Consider the following 24314-nt stretch of genomic DNA (forward strand, 5'->3'; position numbering starts at 1 on the left):
TTTGAAACTGTCCTGTTAACGCCCACCATGTTGTCACCCTCTTTGTCCTCCATCTCAGTCTCTGTGTGTGTGTGTGTTTGTTCCTCACAGTCACAATGCTGTCCCTGCCAACCCTGGCTCAGAGCATGCTCTGTCTGTCCCTCCTGACCTTCCAAGTCCAGGACGCCACACCAGTCCCTAATCCCTCTTCTACCATGTCATCACACGCTGAGGCCCTGTCCGACAGCAGAGATGGACTGTCCACAGCTACCCCTGATTCCCCTGGCAACACTAACCTTACTAGGGACAAGGACCAGTCTGAGAATTCCACTGCTGTTGAAGGGGGTCCCCTGAATGACACCACGTCTGCTGTTGAAGGGGGTCCCCTGAATGACACCACGTCTGCTGATGAAGGGGGTCCCCTGAATGACACCCCGTCCGATACAGCACCCACAACAAGCCTGCCAGGGAAGCAGACGCCTGGGAAATCAGGAAGTCCAACCACACAGACTGAAATCCTCCCGCCATCAATAATATCAACAAAAACAATAAAAACAACACCTACAACAACCTCAACCAACTCTGGTGAGATGAACGCTGGGTCGATTGTGGTGGTGCTTCTGGTTGTGATCATTCTAGTCTTCCTGGTCTTCGTCCTGCTCTTCAAGTGGCACGTCTACCGCTCCGGAGAGGACAGCTCCGCCCCCAGGCTGATGCTGAGCGCCAGGGAGCGCGTGAGGGGCGGGGTCAGAACCCTAGAGGGCCGCCTGGGGTTCCGCCTCTGGCCTGGGAAGGGAGGAAGGGTGGAGGGGGACGAGGAGGAGGGAGAGGGGGATGGGGAGGAGGGCAAGAAAGATGAGGAGGCTGGTGTTGGGGGAGAGAGAGGCGGGCGCAGGGGTGTTGAAGAGGAAGAAGAGGAGGAGTCCTCGGACGACTATTCCAGTCTGGAAGGGTTTGACCTGAGGGAGAGAGCCAAGAATCAGGAGGAAGAGAAGGAGGAGAACAAAGAGGACAAGCAGAAGAAGGAGGGAGGCCAGGTTGAAGCGAAAGGAGAGAATGATGGAAAGAAGGATGGAGAAGAAGTGCTTCCATCTGTTATGTCAGGAGAGGAAAAAGATGAAGGAGAGATGGAGACATGTGACCTAACCGAACTCTAAAGAAGAAAATAAGGAGGTTGTGGAGAAGGTGTGGGGCCGGAACAGTCATGAGAAAGGGTCAAAGATTTTGTGGTACAGCCGTGTCACTTTTAGAGAGTGTCAATCTGTATGTATCTGAATGTGTCATGCATTCCAATGTGTTTTTTAAATAAACTGAGCTATGATTGATGTGGAGCTATGATTGATTATTGCCAACATGTATGTGTATAGTAAACAGGGGGGGGGGTTCTACTCTTCCCAGTGGCTGTTCATTCATACATTACGATTGTTGAGTGACTCACAATTCATTAATTGAATTATAATGACAGATGCAGGATAGTAGGGTAAACTCAGTCTTCATTTAAAGAATTTAGAATTTTATTTTTGAAGTGAAATTGCATTCATAAATCATGATTTTTTCTTTCAAATCAAATATATGAATTGAATAAGCAAACAGGCTCATCACTTTGAATCTAACTGAACGGAGTCCTGTACCCCTTAACTCCTCTGAAACAGAGGCCTCACCTACAAGACGGACGGATAGACAGAACCAGTGGACACCATCGACAATTATGTTTGCCTTTATTCTTCAGGATTCTGCAACCCTATCCTCCTCACAACCACAAACGAGCCAGAGAAGAAAAAAAAATGTCCGAAAAAAAATAAAATCTCATAAAACATTCAACTTTGATCCAGAAAATGTCAGCAGTCCAGTAAATAATATTCTTTAAATTAAATAATACATATGTTGTCAATATTATTATCATCTTCCCCACACACCCACCCCAAAGTATATGACTGTTCGTGATATAGAGGTCATGTGTATTCCACGCCTAGTTCACATGGTGACAGGACAGGATGTTTGATACCAGAGCCAAAGATAAACTGTGGTCGAATCTCAAAAACATTCCTCAATTACTTGTGTCCTCGATCCTCTCTTCCTTCTCAAAGCCGACGGGAGAAGGCTTGAGGGCGGAGCCTTACACCTTCTCCTCCAATGAGAGGCAAGGACAGAGGACACGAGGAAACAAGACTTGAGATTTGTCCACTGGTTCACCTTTGGGCTTCGAGAAGGTGCCATGCTGGTTAGTTCAAGGACGATCACAACGTTATTAGAAGGGTTTGTGCCAACATGGACAATGCTCAAACCTGGTTCATCTTACAGCTCTGCTTAACGCTGGGCTTCATGTGAGTTCATGTCAATTACATACAAGTCCAACTGGGCTCACAGCTGTGAAATGCAGTTGTTTTTTTCCCATAACCAAAATACTCTTTTTTTTGTTTATACAAGATTATCTTTAGCTGAGTGTCGATTCTATACAGTGGTTCATGAATGTGCGGCTATACGTACATTCCTGCCATATAATGACATATTTATACTATGATGAGTGACACAGGTCCTTTGAACATTAGGAAAATGGCAATGTCAAGCGCTTTGGCAGCAGGCAGTGGTGGTGGTTGTGGTGGTGGTCTCTTCACCAACACGGCACTGTGAGAGAAATGTCAAGTGAAGAAACAGTGGCTGAGTTCCAATCGGATAGCTTGCCCCCTACCCTAAACACTAGCTAACTCCCTCCCGATGTATTGAAAGAACAGAACGTGAGAGCAGCTGGTGAAAGGGGGAACAAGTCGGCAAACGACTAAATGTTCAGACTTTTATTCTGAAAACTGTTACTCAATTGGACCGGAGAATTTAAGCCCATTTGTGGGTAGTGACTTAATTTATTTTAAATCACTTTTACAAGAGAATTGATTCAAAACACATAGTTTCACTGAAATGTTGTTGAAAATCGATGACACACTCGCTAGTCAAGCCAAAATATTGCAGTGCAATGTATTCGGTGAGTTAACATTTTCAGAATAAAGGTCTGAACATTTGGTCGGTTGCCAACTTGTTCCCCATTTCACCAGCTGCTGTCACATGGTACTAATGGTAGGATATCGTATCATGGTAAGATATAGTATGAGGTGGATATTTGATGGTATTAATTACACCAGCCTACGTAGCACAGTCACACCTGATTAAATGAATCAACTAATCATCGAGAATATGATTAGCTGAATCAGGTATGTTAGTGCTGCGCTTCACAACAGGTGTATACACCCCCTAGCTAATACATAATCTACCTCTGCTTTACACCCATCCTGACCTTTCAGATCTATAGGGGGCATGTCAACGAGGGAGGAAGGAAGGGAGCGAGGTTAGGGAATTGGAACTCAGCCCGTGAGAAACACAGGGCCCCCCTGAGAAGTGTCGGGCCTCCGCCCCCGCCCTGTTCATCTCCGGAGGTTTTTCTGCTTCTTGTTACGACCGGGCGTCCTGATTGGCTGTGTGGCGCCATTGTCAATGGGCGGAGCTTGGGGGGCGGGTGGGGAAGAGGTCTGGGAGAGGAGGTCCGACTCGCTCTCTCCTCCTCCTCCTCCTCCTCCTCCGGACTTGAAGGGACCGGCGAGAGAGAACTTGAGAGGGCTGTGGAGCGAGGAGAGAAGGAAAGGGAATGAGATAGATGAGTAGGCGGGAGGGAGAAATACTTGCGTCAGGGGGACTGTTATACACCAGTTATAAACTTGTTATAAACAGTCACATCTACACAGCACATCTAGGCTACATTAGTAAACGTTCAGGTACAGTTATCACGTGTGCGTGCGTGTGTGTGTGTGTGTGTGTGTGTGCTACCTGATAGGCGTGTGTGTGTGTGTGTGTGTGTGCTAACTGATAGGCGTGCGTGTGTGTGTGTGTGTGTGTGTGTATGTGTGCTACCTGATAGGCGTGTGTGTGTGTGTGTGTGTGTGTGTGTGTGCTACCTGATAGGCGTATGTGTGTGTGTGTGTGTGCTACCTGATAGGCGTGTGTGTGTGTGTGTGTGTGCGCTACCTGATGGGCGTGCGTGGGCTGCTGTTGTGTCTGCGGACGGGGCGTGTTCTGGGCTCAAAGGAGAAGCCCTCCTTCAGACTCTCCAGAACAGACGGAGCCACGTAGGTGAAACCCTGGCAACAAGGACGACAACAACACCACCACCAGCCATGAACCATTGGACAACCATTCTAGCCCAACGTGTTTTTTTATTATTTTATTTTTTTACGTGTCGTTAGCGGGAGGCTTGAAGTGAAATGAGGTGAATACCTCCGAGTCCTCATATAAGAGGGGGTACACAGATGACGAGAAGTCGGGGGGTATTCCATCAACGTCGCTAAAGGAAAATCCAGGCTTCTTTTTGATCAGTCTCGCGAGACTTCATCAAAATAAACCTAGTTATTCCTTTAGCGACGTTGACGGAATACCCCCCGGGTGTGTGAAAGACTGGGGTGAAGGAGAGGAGAGACGAAAGGAGGTAGAGAGACCAGAGGTAAGTGGAAACAGAAAAATGAAGTGGCGATGAAGCTGATTCAGGAGAGAACAGGGTGAAAGAGAGATGGAACAGTGTTGAACAGGTGAACGGACAGATCAAAAGGTGGGGGGGGGGGGGGTGAACAACACAATGAAATGAGTCTCACGGCGAAATGCTCGGCGCTGTGGCTCATGGTGGTGTCGTCAGGGCTGTCCACGGGAGTCTGCTTCGTGAAGCGTGTGTCGAACTGACTCACGTCCTCATCCGACTGCTGCAGAGACAAAGAGAGGGGGAGAGAGAGAGGGAGAGAGAGGAAGGAGGAAGAGAGAAGAGGGAGAGGGAGACAGAGAGAGCCTGGTCATACGTAAACACCATCACAGTTTATGCATCTGCATATTCAATTGAAAGACCCAGGACGGATTGTAATCATAAGCCATTGAGGTAGAGGACTGGAGATTGATCGACAGGAGAAAGATAAAGTACCAGTGATGGCCTGTAGGGCGGCTCCACTCTCCTATTCAGCAGGTCGTCCCAGTTGATGTGTCTGAAGAAGGGATGCCTCTGTAGAGAAGGGCAGAGTATCAAGGCTGATATAAACCCATTCTTCTCCTTCTCAATCAGAATACAATCAATACAATCAATAAATACAATACAATCGTGCAGTCTTCGAGCTACGAACATGAACGGATAGTTACAAAACGTCACACTGCCCAAAACAGATGTGTGTGTCAATGGAGAAATGAGGAATGGTATCAGACACGTGTGTGTGAGACCCTTCCTCATTCCTTTCCATGCAATTACACTCAGCCCTACAATCAACTGATTTCTGCCTCCACTGGTGTGTATGTTACTGTGTATCACCTGTATGTCTGCACAGTCAGCTGCACTGGAGCCTAGTCGCTGGGAAGGGCTCTTCTTCAGGAGCTAGAGAGAGGGAGGGAGGGAGGGAGAGAGTGAGAGATTGTCAGTAAGGCTTCAATTGCAGTCTGAAGTCTGTGTTGTAGTAGTAGAAGCTGTCCAAGGAACTTAATTCTTCCTTCTTCTAGCATTATGACTGCCCCTGGCCCTGAGCATAGATTACTTTGTCCTGTTATGACTGACAGATAGATTATTCACTTACTTTGAATTCACTTCAAATGTATTTGTTGTAGTCGCTTTGGATAAAGCCGTCTGCTAAATGCCAAACATTTAAATGTAAAATAGTGTGGTGTCACACCTTCTTGATCATGTCTCTGGCGTCCAATGTGAGGTAAGGGGGCAGGTTGAGCTTACACTTCAGGATCTTATCAATGGTTTTCTTCCTATTCTCAGCTGTGAACGGAGGCTGTGGCAGGAAGAGAGGAGGAGGGAGGGAGGGAGGACAAGAGTCAAAGGTATTATGTCTTCATCAAAGGGTAGGACATTACAAATTCACAATAGTGAGATGCTGTGCTAAATATTCTAAATCATTCTTTTCGATTTAGAATATTTTGTTCCCCTTCCTTCTCTCATAAACTCTCCCTCCCTCCCTCCCTCCCTCCATCCCTCTCACCGAGCCGGTCATCATGTCGTACATCAGCGCTCCAAGACTCCACCAATCCACTGCCCTGTTATGCCCTGTACGTGTCAGGATCTCTGGAGCCCTGAGAGAGAAGGAAGGAGAGAGAGAGAGGAGGGGGGGGAGAGAGAGAGAGAAAGACGGGGAGGGGGAAATTCCTTCTAGTGTCATTCAGGAGCACTGAAGTCTCAGAGTGACAGCGGAGGTGCAGCATCCTTGTGGTAGAGACTCACATGTACTCGATGGTTCCACAGAAGGTGTGTGTGACTGCCCCGTCGTGAATGGACTCCTTACACAGGCCAAAGTCCGTCAGCTTGATGTGCCCTGAGACACAGATAAATACCATGTTTGTGAGTGGTAAACACACACATACACATACACATACACATACACATACACATACACACCTTGGTGGTTCAGCATGATGTTTTCCGGTTTCAGGTCTCTGTAGATGATTCCGTTTGAGTGGAGGTGTCCCAGAGCCAGTGTGATCTCCCCCAGATAAAAACTATTGAATCAAACAGGGGGACAAAAATGATGAACACACACTTTATCTTACATAATATACTGTATATAGCTTAGCTATTCACTCATAGTCTCATGTGTGTATAAGCACAGAAACAAGTCAAACAAACAAAGTCTCTCTCTATCTCTCTCTCACCAGGCAGTGTCCTCCATGAAGATGCCTTCCTTCTCCAGTTGCATAAACAGCTCCCCTCCTGAGAAACAAATACAAAAAATTAAGTAAAGTGAGCGATAAAAGATTCAGAATTCAGGGATGCAGGGATAGACATTGTTGTCCCCAGACACCATCCTCTTATCTCCCTCTCTCTTTCTACCTCTTCTTCCCTACCTCCCTCCCTCCCTTTCTCCCCACTCTCTCACCAATCAGACACTCCAGGATCAGGTAGAGTTTGCCTCCCGTCTGGAAAGCGTAAAGCAGGTCCACGATGAACGGGTGTCGGACAGTCTCTAAGATCTCCCGCTCGGCGCGCGTGTGCGCTGTGTCCTTAGCGTTGCACACTATCTTAGCCTGACAGGAGAGGAAGGAGGGACGGGTGGATGATGAAGCGGAGCGACACAAGTGAGAGACAGACAGAGAAGAGAAAGGCTGTTTTATGTGTTCATAGAGGACAGACAAATCAAAACAAAGAGAAAAATCAATACATCAATATGTATTAATATGCCTATGAGGCACGGCATAGCTTGTATCAGAAATTCTAATGCTATTGCGTGCACGTGACCGTTATTAACCCCTGCCCGCAAAAGTGCCAACCTCCTTGGCAAGAAACCGACACGTTACTCAAGCCAGCAAGCAAGATGTTCCTAAAACTGAAAAAAGCACCTAAAACTGTCCAGGTGCCAGGAAAAGCAGGGAAACGCAAAATGTCATTGGACAAAACACCAGCACCATTGCCGGTGTTCTGCCAATTTATGCTGCCGTGACAAAAAAATCCATGTCCGCTGAGTAAGGGAGTGCGGGGGAAGGTTGTCACACTCTGTCTGACATTTCCTGAGCACAATACATCACAATGGTATACATGTCATACCAAATGAAAGAAGGAAGTCTTAGGCACTTATTTTGCATTGATTATATCTTCATATCTTATTTCAAGACGGAGTTGTAGACCATTAAATAGACAGTGTGCATTTATGACAATTTGCCCCATCAGCGGGTAAATTGTCACACTACGTCGGGCGAGTTGTCACATTGGATTATCAACCAATAAGAAGAGAACTAATGAATTGTGAATATTGATTATAATTTCAAAAATCTAATTCAACTTCATTAAAGAACTCAAAATTAAAACAATCATGCCTAGCGAATCTGGCAAATCATGCCTTTGAATGAAAACATTAATGCTGGCAGAGCACGCATTAAATAAGTGGCACGGTACACATACACATAGATCCACGGTAATTATTGGAATGGGAATGTAATGTAATGGTGCAGGTAACCATGGTAACATAATGTTTAAAGTCTTAACATTATGTCAGGTGGTGTGCTACCGTTCTCTGTCTTTCTTTCATCATTTCTAACCATCTTCCTTTTCTTCCTTTCCTTCCCCTTTTTCTTTCTTTCTTTCCTTCCTTCCTTTCTTCTTTCCTTCCAAAACACATTTCCTTATTGCAATTACATATTCATTACAGGCTTATTGCGCCCACCTCCCTGTCTATCCTGGTTGCCACAATGCGATTCATAACACCACACTAAATTCATGACACTGTATGAAGTAGTGTGTGTGTGTGTGTATGTGTGTGTGTGTATACTGTCTCATACAGTAGGCTTGTAGTGTGTTACTAGAGACACACTCACACTCACATCGTTATATTTGCTCTCAGACAAGTAAAAGATAAGTACCTGAAAAGGTTTAATGTCAAGCCCTGATAACACTACAAGTTTGGCACTGAGAATAAACAAAAAGAAGAGAATGAGCTAGGTTCAGAGGGATCATGAGTACCTTTTTCAGGACCTTCATGGCAAATATTTTCCCTGTCTGCGGGCCCTGTACTTTTCGTACCTGGAACACCTGCATGTTGATTACAAAGGGTTACATAGTTTTAAGAAGTACAGTCTTAGACCAGTGCAAATACACACATCATTGATATAGACACGTTTAACCAACACACCTGGAACACGGACAGGACTTGGACATGCGTGTATGCTTGTGACGTGCCTTCAATCCAGTAAACATTTATAAAAAACCTAATATGGTTCTATAGTTGGGCTATGGAAAAAATATATTCGGTCTCACACTCACACAGACACAGACACAGACACAGACACAGACACAGACAGACACAGACACACACACCTTGCCATAGCCTCCCTTGCCCAACACAGTGAGCAGCTCAAAGCAGTCTGGTCCGACTCTTTCGCTGTCCCTGTTAACAGTTGCACTGGTGAGCTCCACCTCCGCGATCTGAACTCTGAGAGAGACGGCCATTAGAGAGAAGGAGTGGTGGAATTTAGCGAGAAGGAGACAGTAAAGAGGTGTGAGAGAGAGTGGAGTGAGGCAGGGGGGAGAGAGAGGGAAGAGAAACAAAGGGAGGATACTAATTAAAGGGACAGACAAGAATGAGAGTCGATGAACATGGATGATTAGAAGAAGATGGATAAAGAGTGGTGATGATGATCAGGGTTGCCAACTTTGGGTACCTGGCTGGAGTGAGGTTTTGTACACAGACACAGACTTAATCACGTTCACATCAGGCCCGGTGCCAGAACCAGCAGCCCCTTGGGTGGGCAGAGGCCAGGGGTCGATGGGGTACTAGAGACAGCAAGGCCGGCGGTAGCTATGGGCTCAATCGATAGACATAGTATATGGACCTATGTCCATCTCTGTTGCTGTCGCAATGTTTTGGGGTGAGAATTGTTTGTTTGGGCAGCGTGAGAGTACGTCACACGCCAGGAGCGTGAAAGTTGGCAACCCTGTGACGATGAATGTAGAAAATATATACATACGGGTCAGACTCTGCTACTGTTAAGTCACAAATGTCATCCTACAGGGCACAAAAAAGACACAAAGATAATGTCATACTCATTTTAGGAAAATAGTATTACACCTTGGTAAGGGAAGGGAAGGGAAGGGACTTGTGGGGTAGTCTTTTTCTGCTGGGCACAGCCCTAATACATTTCAAAAATTAACATGTTTTGGCATCAACAACTTCGAAACAGAAACAACCAACCTCTGCGTCGCTTAGGTCCTCAGATTCGAGGTCGATGTCGAAAACTCCAGCCATCCTCCCTGCAGTGGAAATGACACAGAACAGAGGCAGCAGCTATAACTGGAGACATGTCAACATCAGCCTCACCCTTCTATGTTCAGCTGCTGGCTGAAACTGGGGGAAATGCTCACAGCCGCCACAGCACACTGTCAAAACCACGGGGTGGGTTGTCTTGGTGGGATCTATGCTCTAAATAGGTTTTAGGGATGGATTAACTTGGAACAATTTCGCTGGAGAAATAGCGAGCTTTTAGCTAGCTAACTACCTACCGTCAACATGCATAATTGAAGAGAATAACCAGCCACCCAGTCAGGCAGCAAACAAGTTGGCTGATCCGGTAAATGTGGCAAGAGTCACAACTTGCTGTAGTGTGCGTGTCACATATAACGGTAGGAGGTCACATGACCATCGGTTTACGGGACAAAAGCGATCTCGCATGAATTTGAGATTCTTACCGGATCGGTCGTGATCCTGTCGGTCTGACAGCTAGCCGCTAGCTAGCCATGGTAAATAGATAGCATTTAAACCTGAACACACCTTCATTCGTGACCCAGGTAGACTTCTTTTTTCCCCTCTTTCCTTCGTCTGACCCTCCTAAAAACACCCAACTCACAATCAATGTTGGTAATAATTCTATGTAGGTTTATTGTATAGTACAGTCTTAGTTATCTCCTTGGCAGATGTTTGTTTGGCATGGCATGTTGTAGCTGACCTTTCAACCCGCCTACGTCACCAATAGAATGCTGTAGAAATAGAATGGATAGAAACGACGGGGGGCAAAGTGTGGGGCTGGGGTGTTACTGTGATCAAGGAATGTAATATGGTCAATCAATTATATTATAGACGTTCATTTAGTGACAGGGTGCCAATTATGTAATTCACATAAATGTGGGCTCCCTGTCAAATGAAAAACCAAAACATATACTTCATCATAAATGTATGAATAGTTTAAAAGCATGTACACAAAGCTATAATTGTTTATGTCAATTGTCTTTGTCTGCGTCAATAAAGTGAAGTGGCTGTTTTGGTGTTTTCCGTATGGGGCTACTGGGTCCTGGCAGTTTGCATCACTCATTATAAAGCCAAGAAGAGAGAAAAAGACAGAGCACCGTAGTCAGATTTCTCCTGATTTGGCTTATAGACAGCGCTACTGTAGTCACCTATACCATAGGAACTGAGGAAAGTGTTCTATGACTATGTTTAGATGAATTTATTGTTCTGTTAACAATTGTTCTGTTAACCCCTGCAAAGGATTTGGTTTATAGTCTAATAGATATGCCTATTGTATGAAGTGAGAGAGAGAGAGAGAGAGAGAGAGAGAGAGACAGAGAGAGAGAGAGAGAGAGAGAGACAGAGAGAGAGAGAGAGAGAGAGAGAGAGAGAGAGAGAGAGAGAGAGAGAGAGAGAACAAGGACAAATAAAGAAAATAATGTATTTTAAAGTATTTGAGTTGTGTGTGAACTTCATTATGCTCCTCGAATCACTGAATAACAATCTTGAGAGATGATAGATCTATGATCATTATTACTATACGTTTATGGTATAATGGAAGGTAGGTATTAGGCCTATAGCAACGACGGAACGTCGACGAGCAAAAGCAATTAATGTAAAGTTGGTGATAAGTCCAGATGAATACAAAAAACGCAATTAATGTTTTTTTGTTTTAAATATATATTACAAATGATGGAAGGTGCAGTGGAGAGTGAGTGCGAAGAAGAGGAAGGTGAGGAAGAGGAGCTCCAATAAGCCCCTGTGGTTGAAAGTGGCTATAGAATGACTGCTGATAACTGTAAAAATCAAAATGTGATAATTGTGTCTATGCTATATTCTGAGCCGATATTGTTATGAAGTGTATAGTAGGGTCCAAAACCCAAATTCCGTGACCACTCTCTGGCTAACATGTTTTGATGATTTATTTGACTTCTAGGGACCAGCCAGCCAGACTTCATTTTGCTGCCCTTGTTCATTGTACACTCATGTCCCAGGCCATATAGGACATGGGGTTGCCTGTGATGGACTGAGTGAAATCAGTCCGAAGGAAGGCGACCTGATCAGCAAGGAGAGCTAGTCAGCATTGCCCAGAAGTCAGGCAGCGACCTCCCATACCTATTGTTATCGTACGCTACCATTATTAATTATTAATCAAGCCTTTGACTCTAATATTATGTCAACAAGATGAAACAAGAATTTTTAACCTGGCTTTATCCAATGTTCAGATTTAAGTTCTAGAAGAATGTTATGCAAATTACCGCATATTTAATTGGGTAACGCCTCATTTGCACATTTAAACATACAATTTCAGAAAACTTGTAATACAAAAAATAATTGTCTTAATGTAAGTGATTAACTGGGGAAGTTTCATAGTGATAGCTATGAGTTATTTTTTTTTACCCTATTCACCTGCCTTAAAGGTTACAGGTATTTTAGATTTGGCCCTCTGGCAAAAAAAAAAAAACGGGATTTTTGGGAGGGACCTGGAGGCTAAATTTTTCATAAAAGGTCCCTAGAAGTCAAATAAATCATCAAAACATGTTAGCCAGAGAGTGGTCACGGAATTTTGGTTTTGGACCCTACTAGTATTGTGTGTTTTTAAAGTGGGCCTAACTTTTGGAAATAACAGTTTTTGACGATGCTCGGTGCGTATAGATGAATGTTATAATAAATGTGCCTCAGGAGAATCAGTGATCATGTCCACTAATTACTACATCATGTAAGCTCTGTGTTGCGCAAAATTGACGCTGGAACAAAGTTATGATCATCAGAATCAGTGGAAGGAGCCTAACCCAGCCGAGTCCGCACTGCGGCCGTGGCGGAGGGATTTCAAAACCTTGTGGCTTGGTCAATTAGCCACTCGTGCTCTGTGGTAATTTGTAAGTGCGTATGAGCTGCTAACTAATTGATAATATCGAAGAGGCAAGAATATCATCTCAAATAAACGTTGGTCTCTCAGGTAAGTACATAATGGGCACATTTATCAATTGTAATTGTTGGTTTTCTGTCAGTAGTTACAGGTAAAGTTTTGAAACGATAGTAGCTAGCAAGCGGTCAAGTTATGAAACGATACTAGCTAGCAAGCAGCCTAGTCAGGTTGACAATTAAAGAACGGCAGGACTAAATGCGTCGTCTATTTTGTTTCTTTCGAAATGTTTATTAACTTTTATATCAGTGAATATCAGTGAAGTGACGTAGCTGCATTTTGTTCAACAGTAATATACCAGCGGAGCTTGCCCAAGCCAAGGCACGTGTGAAGTTGGGAGATGTTCATGTTGCAGCAGGTAGGCCTACTAGCTGCGTAGCTAGTCAGCATCCTCGCTGTATCAGCCATGTTGTTTTGCCCAGTGTATTTATTGATATCTTGCGTAGCTTTTGGAATTAAAATATACATTTTACATATAACAATGAATACACATATTTTTTACAGGTGTTTACAGTCTGACCAATCAGATAGGTTTATAAAAAATGCTGCAATGTTGCAGGTCACCAGTCCCTGGTGGTCTAGTGGTTAGGATTCGGCGCTCTCACCGCCGCGGCCCGGGTTCGATTCCCGGTCAGGGAACTACAACTTTTTCGTAAAGGGGAACTTTTTCGTAGTTCCCCTTTAGAGACTAAACGAAGTCCGATTAGTGATGCGATAATGCGCTGGTACAGTTCGCCATCTACATTACTGTGATAATATACATGTACTTTGGACGTAGCGTTGAATAAATGTTAACTCACCAAGGGTGCGTTCGTAAATTCATGCGTCATTTCAGAAGTGCGTAGCTATAAATCAGTTCATTTACGGAACGGTCAGTACTCTGAATGCTTCCAGGGCACAGTGCACAGTCTGAATGCTCCCAGGGCACAGTGCTCTGATTTTCCAAATGGCCAGAGAGCACGCTCCAACGTTCTCAGATTGTGTGTACTAACACACCCCAAGTATGTATTTTCAGCGACTTACCTAATAGTAAAACTTGCATGATTTTTCTTATTATGGAATGCTGATGTAAGATATAGCCCGGCTAGCTCAGTCGGTAGAGCATGAGACTCTTAATCTCAGGGTCGTGGGTTCGAGCCCCACGTTGGGCGCTAATGTTTTCTTAGCTCATCGGTTTCTGATGTCTGACTCTTTAAACCAGAGGAGATGTATATAGCGTCTTTGACTGAAAGGAAAGAAAATGAAAGGGATTCAAGCTTTGTCATTGCACAGAGTACAACGAAATGTATTTATGCTCTAGGCAAGGGGTCAGAGCCATTGAAGGAGTAATTAGGGGTTCAGTGCCTTGCTCAAGGACACTTGGACACGTGGCCAGCCGGGATTCAAACTGCTATGAGCTGCCGCCCTTGTGATCATTTAGGTGACAGCTCAACTGACTGAGCCACAGCTGGCCCAAAAATGTTTTGGAGGATGCGGGCATCGATCCCGCTACTTCTCGCATGCTAAGCGAGCGCTCTACCATCTGAGCTAATCCCCCAGGCTGAAACCACTGTGTAAACAGTCGAGATATATATATATATATATAAAAATGGGAATGAATTCCCAAATAATAAAATTCAGTTCATACATTCTTTGTTCATGGTATCCTGTTGTATTGCGTTGGGGTTTTGAGTATCGATTCTTCAAGTAGATCTTTTGATTTGAGAGTGTTTTTCCTTTGGGCTCAGAGCTGCCAATCCTGAGTATGGAGGATTAGGAGTAGGATCAACAAGCGTCCCATCATGATTACTTTGGTCCTTATTTGTGTTTAGGACACCAGCATGTTGTGCTCTTACATGCAAGATGGTTGTATGAAGGTTGCCGTGACTTGAACCATGGACCCTCAGTTTAAAAGTTTGATCCTCTACCAACTCTGGCCAAAAACACACATCCAGCGTCAACCTCATGTGAACCTCAGTCCCTGGTGGTCTAGTGGTTAGGATTCGGCGCTCTCACCGCCGCGGCCCGGGTTCGATTCCCGGTCAGGGAACTACACTTTTTTTGTAGTTCCCCTTCAGAGACCAAACAAAATCTGATCAGTGATGTGATAATGTCCTGGTACAGTTCACCATTCACATTACTATGATAATACCTCTTGCATGCTAAGCGAGCGCTCCCATCTGAACTAATCCCCCAGGCTGAAACTACTGTATAAACAGTACACATGAATGAATGAATGAATGAATGAATGAATGAATGGTCTTTATTTATTGTCATTGCTATACTACAGGTACCAAACAACGAAATTTAGGAGGGGTGGCTCCCCTGGTGTTAGGAAAGAAAAAAACAAAACAAAAAACACAAGAAGGGATATATACTATACTATACTGTACAGATAGACGACTAGGGTTGTCATATTGCACATAGTGTTATTTCACATTTATTTAAAGTGTCGCAGTTTGTAGGCTTTAAATGTACATATTTGTGCCTCAGCACTACACCTGATTTTTTCAGTCCAGCAGCTGCCATCAATCCGTCCAGACTGTCCAGGGCCCAGAACCTAGGTCTTTGCTGTGTTCAGGGCCTCGATGGCCCTGGGGTAGAAGCTGTTCTTCAGTCTGTTTGTCCTTGCGGCCATGGTCCTGTACCGCCTTTTCGAGGGCAGCCGGGTAAAGTGTTCGTACCCAGGGTGGGTTGGGTCTCTGGAGATCTTGGAGGCCTTCCTGAGACAGCGTGTGTTGTACAGCTCTTCCAGAGAGGGGAGGGGGGCGCCGCTGATGAGAGTCTGATTCTCTACCAACTCCTAACGGCCAAAACACACATCCAGCGTCAACCTTCAGTGTTTCCTCCAGGAATTTTTACAATGGTGGCGGGTAGTGCTGACCGCGCGCAGCGCGCGCCCGCGATTTTTCCGCGTGCACGCGCATGAAACGCGCACGTGCGCTCAAAACAACGACGTAATTTCAGCCAAAACTCGAGGATGGCCCAAAAAAATAAAATGTTTTCCTGTACTTCTCCCGTGTGTCTCTTATTGTCTGTGTCTGCATGTTTTTCCAGCATGTAATTCCGTTGTCAATAAAAACAAAAACACTGATCTGACGGTTTTTTTCACAACGTTATTACTTGTCACTTTAAGCCCAGGAGGGAGTTAGCGATTAGCGATGTTTAGCTTAGCTTAGTTTAACAGAAGTATCTTCACTTTTAACATGACTTCCCGTGGTCGTAGAGGGCTGGTCGACGGCTTAAAATGACCGTGTAGACCTGTAGACCTTATATAGTCATATATAACCTTATGACCTATATATAACCTATATGACCTTATAGTCTTGTGTTTCTACCCCGGGCATAGCCGGTGTTATTCACGGACAAACACTCCTGTTAGAGTGGTTCTAGTACACTGGACATAGGTAACACATAGAGAGGCTTCTCCTCTCTCTCTCCATACTACACTACACTACACTACGCTAGCTCGCGGTGTTCGGGTGACAGCCAGGGCGCGTTCGTAAATACGCTCTGGAAATCTGATCAGCACTCACGGAATGCCTCTTGTCCAATCAAATGACTTGGTCCCTTTATGACGTTGAACCCAGTGTGCGCTCCGGGGCTCTCAGAGCGAATTTACGAACGCAGCCTCAAGTTCAATACTCGCGACACACACGGACTGGTCCAGTTTCAGCGCTTGTGGGTGTGTCTAGCGCTGTGAAGGTCTGAAAAGCGGCCTAAATCTTTTTTTTTTTTTTGGGTTGAGAAATCTGAATGGTGGCGGAGGAAATTCCATCGTGGCGGCGCGCCACGATGAAATGCATGTAGAGGAAACACTGACTTGCGTGAACCTCAGCGGTGAGTGTGAGTTTCATGTTGGCACCCATGTTAACGGGTTAGAGCAGCCTTACAGCCCCTCTCACGCTGGCTGCTGCAGCTTGCTACAAATATGAGTGATGTGCAGTTTGTGAATTAATCATTATTTTGGATTCCACACAACATTACCGTTCACTACAAAAGCATTGACCTTTTCTATAATATCTCTAACTAAGCTAAGCTAACACTTGTTAACACTAACAAGCTAACACTTGTTTGGCTATATGCCGACCCCACTTATTATGTTAATAAGTTAAATGAACATCAGATGAAGGGCAATATTTTTCCAGTGATCTCTCTCTCTCTCTCTTGCTCGCTCTGTTCTGTAGTTCGGTATTCTCTTGCCACGGCAACAATGTGAAAGATATGTTTCCATCCAAAGTCGCATGAAATGACATGTCGTTGGCACGATTGTGGAATATTAAAATCAATAATATTGGTTAGTAATAACTAGGGATGCACGATATTTATCGGCCCGATATTGGGAAGTTAATGTTATTAAATATTTATCGGTTTTATTAAATTTTAGCCGATATAGAGCCGATAATATGAAGCCGGAAATATTTCCGGTTCCGGTTGTCGCGCTCATGCTGCTGCGCCTGCGTACAGCCACGCAGTGGAGAGACGAGAGCGAAACATGGCTTCCCCGGTGTGGACATTTTTCAGAGTTTCTGAGGCAGATAGTGCGTTTGCAATTTGCAATACATGTTCGGCAAAAGTTCGGTGAACTACCATAATAAGCCTAAAAAAGTTCAACTGTTCAAAAAGTGCAACTTCTCTGCTTTCAGAAACTGTTTGAATTTTTTAGATTGGGCATATAGTTCATGAATTACGATAGTTTGAAGGAACGCTGTAAAATCCTGTCGGCGCCGACAGCTTCGGTTTCGGAGCAAGACGCGAATCTATCGGCATTAGTCAAATACATGCTGACATCCAGTCATCCGCTCACTGCTCTCCATCAAAAATGGCACATCCATCAATAATATTACATAATAACAACTGCTCTGATTAGATTGCTTAGATTGTTTAATACATCAACGGGGGGGAAAGCAAGATGAACTCGCGAGTATCATGCTTCCTCCATTGAAAGGAAAGTCCTATCTATTCCATTCAAAGTGTTTTAGCCTTCCCCCTTTCCACTGGTAATAAGGAATTGGCAAGAATAGATCGATATAAATAGATCAACATAATGCAGCACTATCATGCACAGATCAGCCTTAAAACATGTAACGTTAGATATATAACGGAGCGATGTATTTCTACAGAAAGGCTGACTGACGCGGGGCTCATACAATCTCCGCGTTTGTTATAGATACGAGTGCTCCGGTGTCTTGCTGGTAGTAAAATATATTTATTTATATATACAGCATATGGATGTTACGTGCCTGTTACCTGCCGCTTTCAGTTCTAGTAGTTTAGATCTCGCAACCAGGGAAACGCCGACATGTGTTAAAGAGAGCAAGACGCGAATCTACCGGCATTTGACTCATGAGTGAACGGTGAAAATGGCTGGACGGCACAGCTTGGGATTCTATTGAAGATACAGGGAACTATGTGTGAAAGAGGCTTAAATGATTTCAACATTTGAAGAGTCAGAAGTGTTCTCTTTGTTGTGTTAACAATACTGATGTAAGTTAGATTTGGTGAGATCACTATGGAATATTAAATCATCAATCTTTGCTCACTACATAGCCTTTCTTACCTTCAGGTGTGCATGAACTACAGGTTATCAACTGTGAAATTATATCTGTTCTCATATCGGTTATCATATCGGTTATCGGCCACGAGAAGCGGGTAAACATCGGTTATCGGTATCGGTTGGAAAAAATGCATATCGTGCATCCCTAGTAATAACCAATAACATTTCCTGTGGAAATGCTCTTAATAATAATAATAATAACGTTGATTTCTATTGCGCCTTTCATAAAGCCCAAGGACGCTTTACAATTCTAAAGGGAATGGTCAGACAGACAAAACAGAAAACAAACAAAGCAAAACAGAAACAGTGACTAGGGGCCAAAGGCCTTGGTGAACGGATGGGTTTTAAGGGCTGATTTGAAGGAGTCCAGGGTGGGGGCGTTGCGGATCACTAGGGGGAGGGAGTTCCAGAGGGTAGGTGCAGCCACGCTGAAGGCTCTGTCCCCAAAGGTCTGTAGGTTGGTGCGGGGGGCCCATGTCTGCGGACCGCAGGTTCTGGGAAAGGGTATGTTGGGAGAGGAGGTCAGTTAGGTACTGGGGGGCGCAGGCGTGGAGGGATTTGTAGGTGAGGAGGAGAATGACTTGTCGAATGTAATACTACTCTTTCTCTCGTTCTCTCTCTCTCTCCTCTCTCGCTCGCTCACACACACACACACACACACACACACACACACACACACATTAAAAGTCCAATGCACTACCAACTCCGGCCAAAACACACATCCAGCGTCAACCTAAGGTGACCTTCAGTCCCTGGTGGTCTAGTGGTTAGGATTCGGCGCTCTCACCGCCGCGGCCCGGGTTCGATTCCCGGTCAGGGAACTACACTTTTTTTGTAATTCCCCTTCAGATACTAAACGAAGTCCGATTAGTGATGCGATAATGTCCTGGTACAGTTCACTATTCACATTACTATGATAATACCTCTCGCATGCTAAGCGAGCGCTCTACAATTTCCTGTGGAAATGCTCATGCTCTTAATGATTTGTCTAATGTGATTCTCTCGTTCTCTCTCTCTCTCGCTCACACTCACTCACACACACACACACACACACGGTTTCTCCTTAAGATTCGAAGCAACAGATAAAGCTCTGGCTCTCCTTCTGTCTACAACTCAAAAACAACAAAAATAAAACAACAAATTAATTAACCACATTACTATTATTTAGGAAATGTGAGGCTCATCTAAACTAAGTGAAGTTACCTATGTATCTATGTTGCCCTAGACCAGAGGTCGGCAATAGGCGGCCCGTGGGCCATTGCTGGCCCGTCACCAATAATATTTGGCCCAGAAGATTATTTTGAGAATCCACTTCTTCTTTTTTTTTTACTTCTTTTTTTTTATTACAATATCGGACCGACATTCCCACATATAGCGGCTATACTGTCCGAATATAGAATCTACCACCACCTAAAGAATGCTTATTGTACTTTTATCCATGTTGAGAGTGAATGACACAGGGACAGACAATCAGGCAGCGAGGTGCAGCGAAGCGCACTGACGCCGAACCCCTCATAGTGAATCAATAAGTGGACAACGCTTGGTGCTGAAATAGCCAACATGCGGTGTGTGGTTTGAAAATAATAAAACCAGCTCAGTAAATCTTCAAACGTAATGTTTACTTATATGTGACTGCAACACACATATGAACAGTAACAAAGGAAATATTCAGTTTAATTTTCTGAAAAACATTAACAAAATTGGCGCAAAAAAAGCAGAATCCGCTTGATCTTGGAGGGCGAGGGGTGGTGGTGCATAGGCCTATGCTCCTGTAACGACAGAGCAAACACACTATTAGGGATAATAATTACAATGAGCCATTCATTCAAAATATACAAAATACAATTAGGTTATTAAATACAATAACGACAGGCTTGGTACTCACTTAATGTGAAAAGTGGCATCTCCCATCGGTCACTATTTGCTTGATATCTGGTGAAATGGACGTCACTTTAATCCGCAGGCAGTTCTCAAGGTTTTTATGCGTCAATCGATTCCTCTCGTGCGTCTTTATCGCATTCATTGATGAAAAGGACGACTCGCATGTATAGGTGGAGGGGAACATTGTGAGCACATAAAAGGTGAGTCTCTTGATCATGCTATACTCCTCTGAGCATGCCACCCAAAAGGCACTCACAGACTCCGCACTTCTGAGCCCATCGTTGACCAGGGAGCTTGTTTGGAAATCAATTAGCTCCATTTCTAATGCAGCCTCGTCTAAGGAGGGGATCATTTTTTTCGCCTGGGAGGAGAAGTCTCCACTTGGTCTGACTGTGAGAGGGTCGCATACAAAGGCAATGATGTCTTTTGGGATGGAGTAGTCCTCAAACCTTGAAGTGAAGTTGGCCCGTAGCTGCTTGATGAAGTCCACCATCAGCTCTGTCACTTGTCCCGGTGCCTGTGATTTTAGTGTACTGAAATGTAGGAGCCTCCCAGTGGATATATCTGACTCGAGCAACTCCAGCTTCCTCGTAAATGATTCAAGCTTTTCAACCATGTCCACTATGGTTTTGCCTCTCCACTGTAGCTGCAGGTTAAGCTGGTTTAGGTGGCCAAATATATCCGCTAAAAATGCTACTTTGGACATGAACTTTTCGTCTCCCAGAAGGGCAAGGTGGTCAGCTGCTGCCCTAATCTTGCTCAATCTAAGAAACGCCTTTACCTCATCCAGTAGCGCACAAAAGCGATCCAACGCTTTCCCTTTGCTCCACCAGCGCACGTCATTGTGTAACAGCAGGTCATCGTGGACCTCTTCTGACTCAGCCACAAGTTGTCGGAAAAGCCGATGCTGGGTGCTTGATGTACCCCTGATAAAATTAATGACACGCATCACTTTATCCATGACTTCCTTTAGCTCGCCACTGAGTCTGGCGCAAAGGACACTGGTGGATAAGACAGTGCAGTCCATGCACTTGGGGTGCGTGCTCATTCACCCTGCTTACCAGACCTCTGTGCTTTCCCACCATAGCAGGAGCCCCGTCTGTCACGATTAGGTTAACTTTCTCAAATGACAATGAATGCAGCCTAAACAACTCTTCCAGTTTCGTAAATATAACGTCCCCAGTGGTGTGCCCTTCTAATGCAATAAGAGACAGCAGCTCTTCCCTGAAATCCTTTCCATCAAAATATCTAGCATAGACGCACAACTGGGCTACATCTGTAACGTCAGTGCTCTCGTCAACGGCTATGGAAAAGTAATTGGCTTGACTGAGACCCTCGATAATTACTCCCTGCACAGCGTCGGACAATGCCTCTATGCGGCGGGTAGCGGACCTCGCAGAGAGGGACACCTGTTTCACTGACGCAATGACACCATCCATTGACTTGTCGGTGGCCAGTTCCTCCAAAACTGCCACCATCACCTCCTTGAAAACCTCTGCGTGAGTGAATGGCCTGTTGTTCTTTGCGAGCACCCACGACGCCTTTAGGGACGCAGTTGTCACTTTCTGTTGAGGTGTCAGGCCTCGCACCAGGGTCCTGCTGCTGTGCCCATAACTTGCTGTCAGTGCTTCAATCTTGCGCTGTCGTGCCTCTGTCTTGGGTGGAAAGGCCACTTTGAAGGTGCCATGCTTCGTCTCGTGGTGCCGCTTAATATTATAGTCTTTGCAAGCAGCCACAACTTCATTACAGATAAGACACATCGGCTTTGCATTAATGAAACCAGGTAGGATGAACACATAGTTCTCTGTCCATTCCGCTTTAAATGCCCTGTTTTCACCGTCAACCTTCCTCTTTAGACCTTTGGATGACATTTTTCTTTTTCTTTTGCTAGCTAGCAGGTTAAATGTGTAGCTAACGTCTCACTCAAGTAGGGTAGCCTACAATATCGCCAATCCAATAATAATGTGACCTACTACGTCTGGGAGGAGCGGGAAATAATTATCTGAATAAATGTATGTTAAACAATTATTAGAATAAGTTAGGCTCCGCTGCATCGTCAGTCCACACATTTATTATTCAAAAATATGGAAAGGGAAAAAAAACTCCTCGTTTACAGTTAAGTTTATTACGCCACCTATACAGCTTGTTTACAGTTATCTTGCTCAATTCTCTGCATCTCCCACAAATGCATGTCTTATAAGGCGGTCCGTCGCGGAGTTCTAGTAACATTTGTGACGATCGGATGATCAAAATTAGGGATGTCCCGATCCCATTTTTTCACTACCGATACTGATACCGATACCTGGGCTTCAGGTATCTGCGATACCGATACCGATCCGATATTAGTATTTATTGTTTTACTCCTGAATAATAACAAATACTTCCCCAGTATAGTCCACAACAACAGTTGGCTATTAAAGACTGCCAGCCTTTATTCAAGCAACAAAAACAGTACTCTGCAGTACTCAGTGACCAACTGGTTAAAACTATTTAAACAGCATTGTAGAAAAAAAAAAGAGTTACTGTCTGATTTCTAGTTTTAGTGCCTTCAGGTTTGTATTCTATTTATCTTCTCTTACAAATGGCAAATCAATTATAGGACCCTTTTTAAAAGTGTAGCCCGCTGGTGAGACCAGAAACCAGTCGCAGAATCGAAGGAGTGTCAACAATATCTGGTTTTCGTTTTTTGTACCCAGTCCATATAATAAAAAACAGTTTAACCATCACTAAATACTTATAATCTGTGGATTGGATTAACTTCTCGTTTGTCGGAGGCTACCAGTAAGTGATAATGACTTGTAAACATACTCTCGTTTTAGGACGTGTTCAAAAGCAAGGACTGTGTGTTCATCTAGTTGAATGAATGAATGAATGAATGAATGAATGGTCTTTATTGTCATTGATATAGTACAGGTACCAAACAACGAAATTTGGGAGGGGGGGGCTCCCCTGGTGCTAGGAAAAAAAAAAGGGGAAAAAAAGGAGGGAAAAGAGCTGGTTTACATAAATAAAGGCTATGTACACTATCCACTATACTATACTATACAAATAAAACACTGTGCTGTACTCTATGCTATGCTATACCTATTCTAACATTTCCTATCTCTGAACCTTATGTACCCTAGGGTTGTCATATTGCACATAGTGTTAGTGCACATTCATTTAAAGTGTCGCAGTTTGCAGGTTTGAAATGTACACAGTTGTGTTTCAGTATTACACTTGATTTCAATCTAGTAGCTGCCATCAATTTGTCCAGGGCCTAGAACCTAGGTCTTTGCTGTGTTCAGGGCCTGAATGGCCCTGGGGTAGAAGCTGAGCTTCAGTCTGTTTGTCCTTGCGAACATGGTCCTGAACCGCCTGTTCGAGGGCAGCCGAGCAAAGTGTTCGTACCCAGGGTGGGATGGGTCTCTGGAGATCTTGGAGGCCTTCCTGAGGCAGCGTGTGTTGTACAGCTCTTCCAGAGAGGGGAGGGGGGCGCCGGTGATCTTCTGGGCCGATCTCACGACTCTCTGTAGCGCTTTCCTCTCTGCGGCTGTGCAGCTGGAGAACCACACGCAGATGCAGTAGGTGAGGATGCTCTCCACTGCGCAGCGGTAGAAGGTCACCAGCATCTCCTGTCCGATGTGGTCTTTCCTGAGGACTCTCAGGAAGTAGAGCCGCTGTTGTGCCTTCTTGATGATGGCTGCTGTGTTGATCTTCCAGGACAGGTCATCCTGTATGTGCACCCCCAGGAATCGGAGGGTTGAGACTCTCTCCACGCTCCCTCCATCGACGAGCAGGGGCTGGACCTCAGATTTTTTCCTCCTGAAGTCCACGATGATTTCCTGGGTCTTTGACTGGTTCAGCAGCAGGTTGTTAACCTTGCACAGCTTGCCCAGCTGCTCTACCTCATCCCTGTACGCCGCCTCCTCCCCCCCCGAGATGCAGCCCACCACGGTGGTGTCGTCTGCAAACTTTACGATGGAGTTGCTGGGGTGGACGGGGGTGAAGTCGTAGGTGTAGAGGTTGTAGAGGATGGGGCTTAGCACGCAGCCCTGGGGGGACCCAGTGCTGAGTCTGAGGGCTGTGGAGGTGTGGGAGCCCACCCGCACCCTCTGGGGGCGGTCAGACAGGAAGTCCTTGATCCATGCACATATAGAGTGTGATAGTCCCAGGTCTGGTAGTTTGGTCACTAGCCTGTCTGGAAGGATGGTGTTGAAGGCAGAGCTGAAGTCCACAAAGAGCAGTCTCGCGTAGCTGTTTCCCCTCTCCAGGTGGGATAGAGTGGAGT

At 44.9% G+C, this 24314-nt stretch overlaps 1 protein-coding gene across 2 annotated transcripts; it reads right to left on the reverse strand.

The window, feature by feature from the left end:
• Window positions 1-1639: 1639 nt before the first annotated feature.
• On the reverse strand, window positions 1640-10398 carry LOC308160071 (ribosomal protein S6 kinase beta-2-like). 2 transcript variants are annotated; one of them, XM_080533939.1, is made up of 16 exons: window positions 10248-10398; window positions 9672-9730; window positions 9448-9485; window positions 8798-8912; window positions 8444-8512; window positions 6867-7014; window positions 6643-6700; window positions 6389-6489; window positions 6215-6305; window positions 5976-6066; window positions 5661-5768; window positions 5306-5368; window positions 4928-5005; window positions 4611-4715; window positions 3991-4103; window positions 1640-3585 (listed from the first exon to the last, which is right to left on the reverse strand). In XM_080533939.1, exons 2-16 carry the CDS (start codon window positions 9723-9725, stop codon window positions 3393-3395), a joined length of 1425 nt encoding a protein of 474 aa, XP_080390065.1. In that variant the 5' UTR covers window positions 9726-9730; window positions 10248-10398; the 3' UTR covers window positions 1640-3392. The 2 variants fall into 2 exon arrangements, with proteins under 2 accessions (XP_080390065.1, XP_080390064.1); XM_080533938.1 differs by lacking the exon at window positions 10248-10398 and adding an exon at window positions 9980-10050.
• Window positions 10399-24314: the final 13916 nt, after the last annotated feature.

Source organism: Nansenia antarctica, assembly GCF_963989245.1.
Source record: "Nansenia antarctica genome assembly, chromosome: 6".
Classification (NCBI taxonomy): Eukaryota; Metazoa; Chordata; class Actinopteri; order Argentiniformes; family Microstomatidae; genus Nansenia; species Nansenia antarctica.

Excerpts from the sequence above, each read along its gene's own strand:
- LOC308160071 (XM_080533938.1), bottom strand. Across the intron at positions 6,067-6,214 it reads TGTGGAACCATCGAGTACAT|GGCTCCAGAGATCCTGACAC; the intron begins GTGAGTCTCTAC and ends CTTCTCTCTCAG. Across the intron at positions 5,006-5,305 it reads CTGACTGTGCAGACATACAG|AGGCATCCCTTCTTCAGACA; the intron begins GTGATACACAGT and ends CCTTCTCTACAG.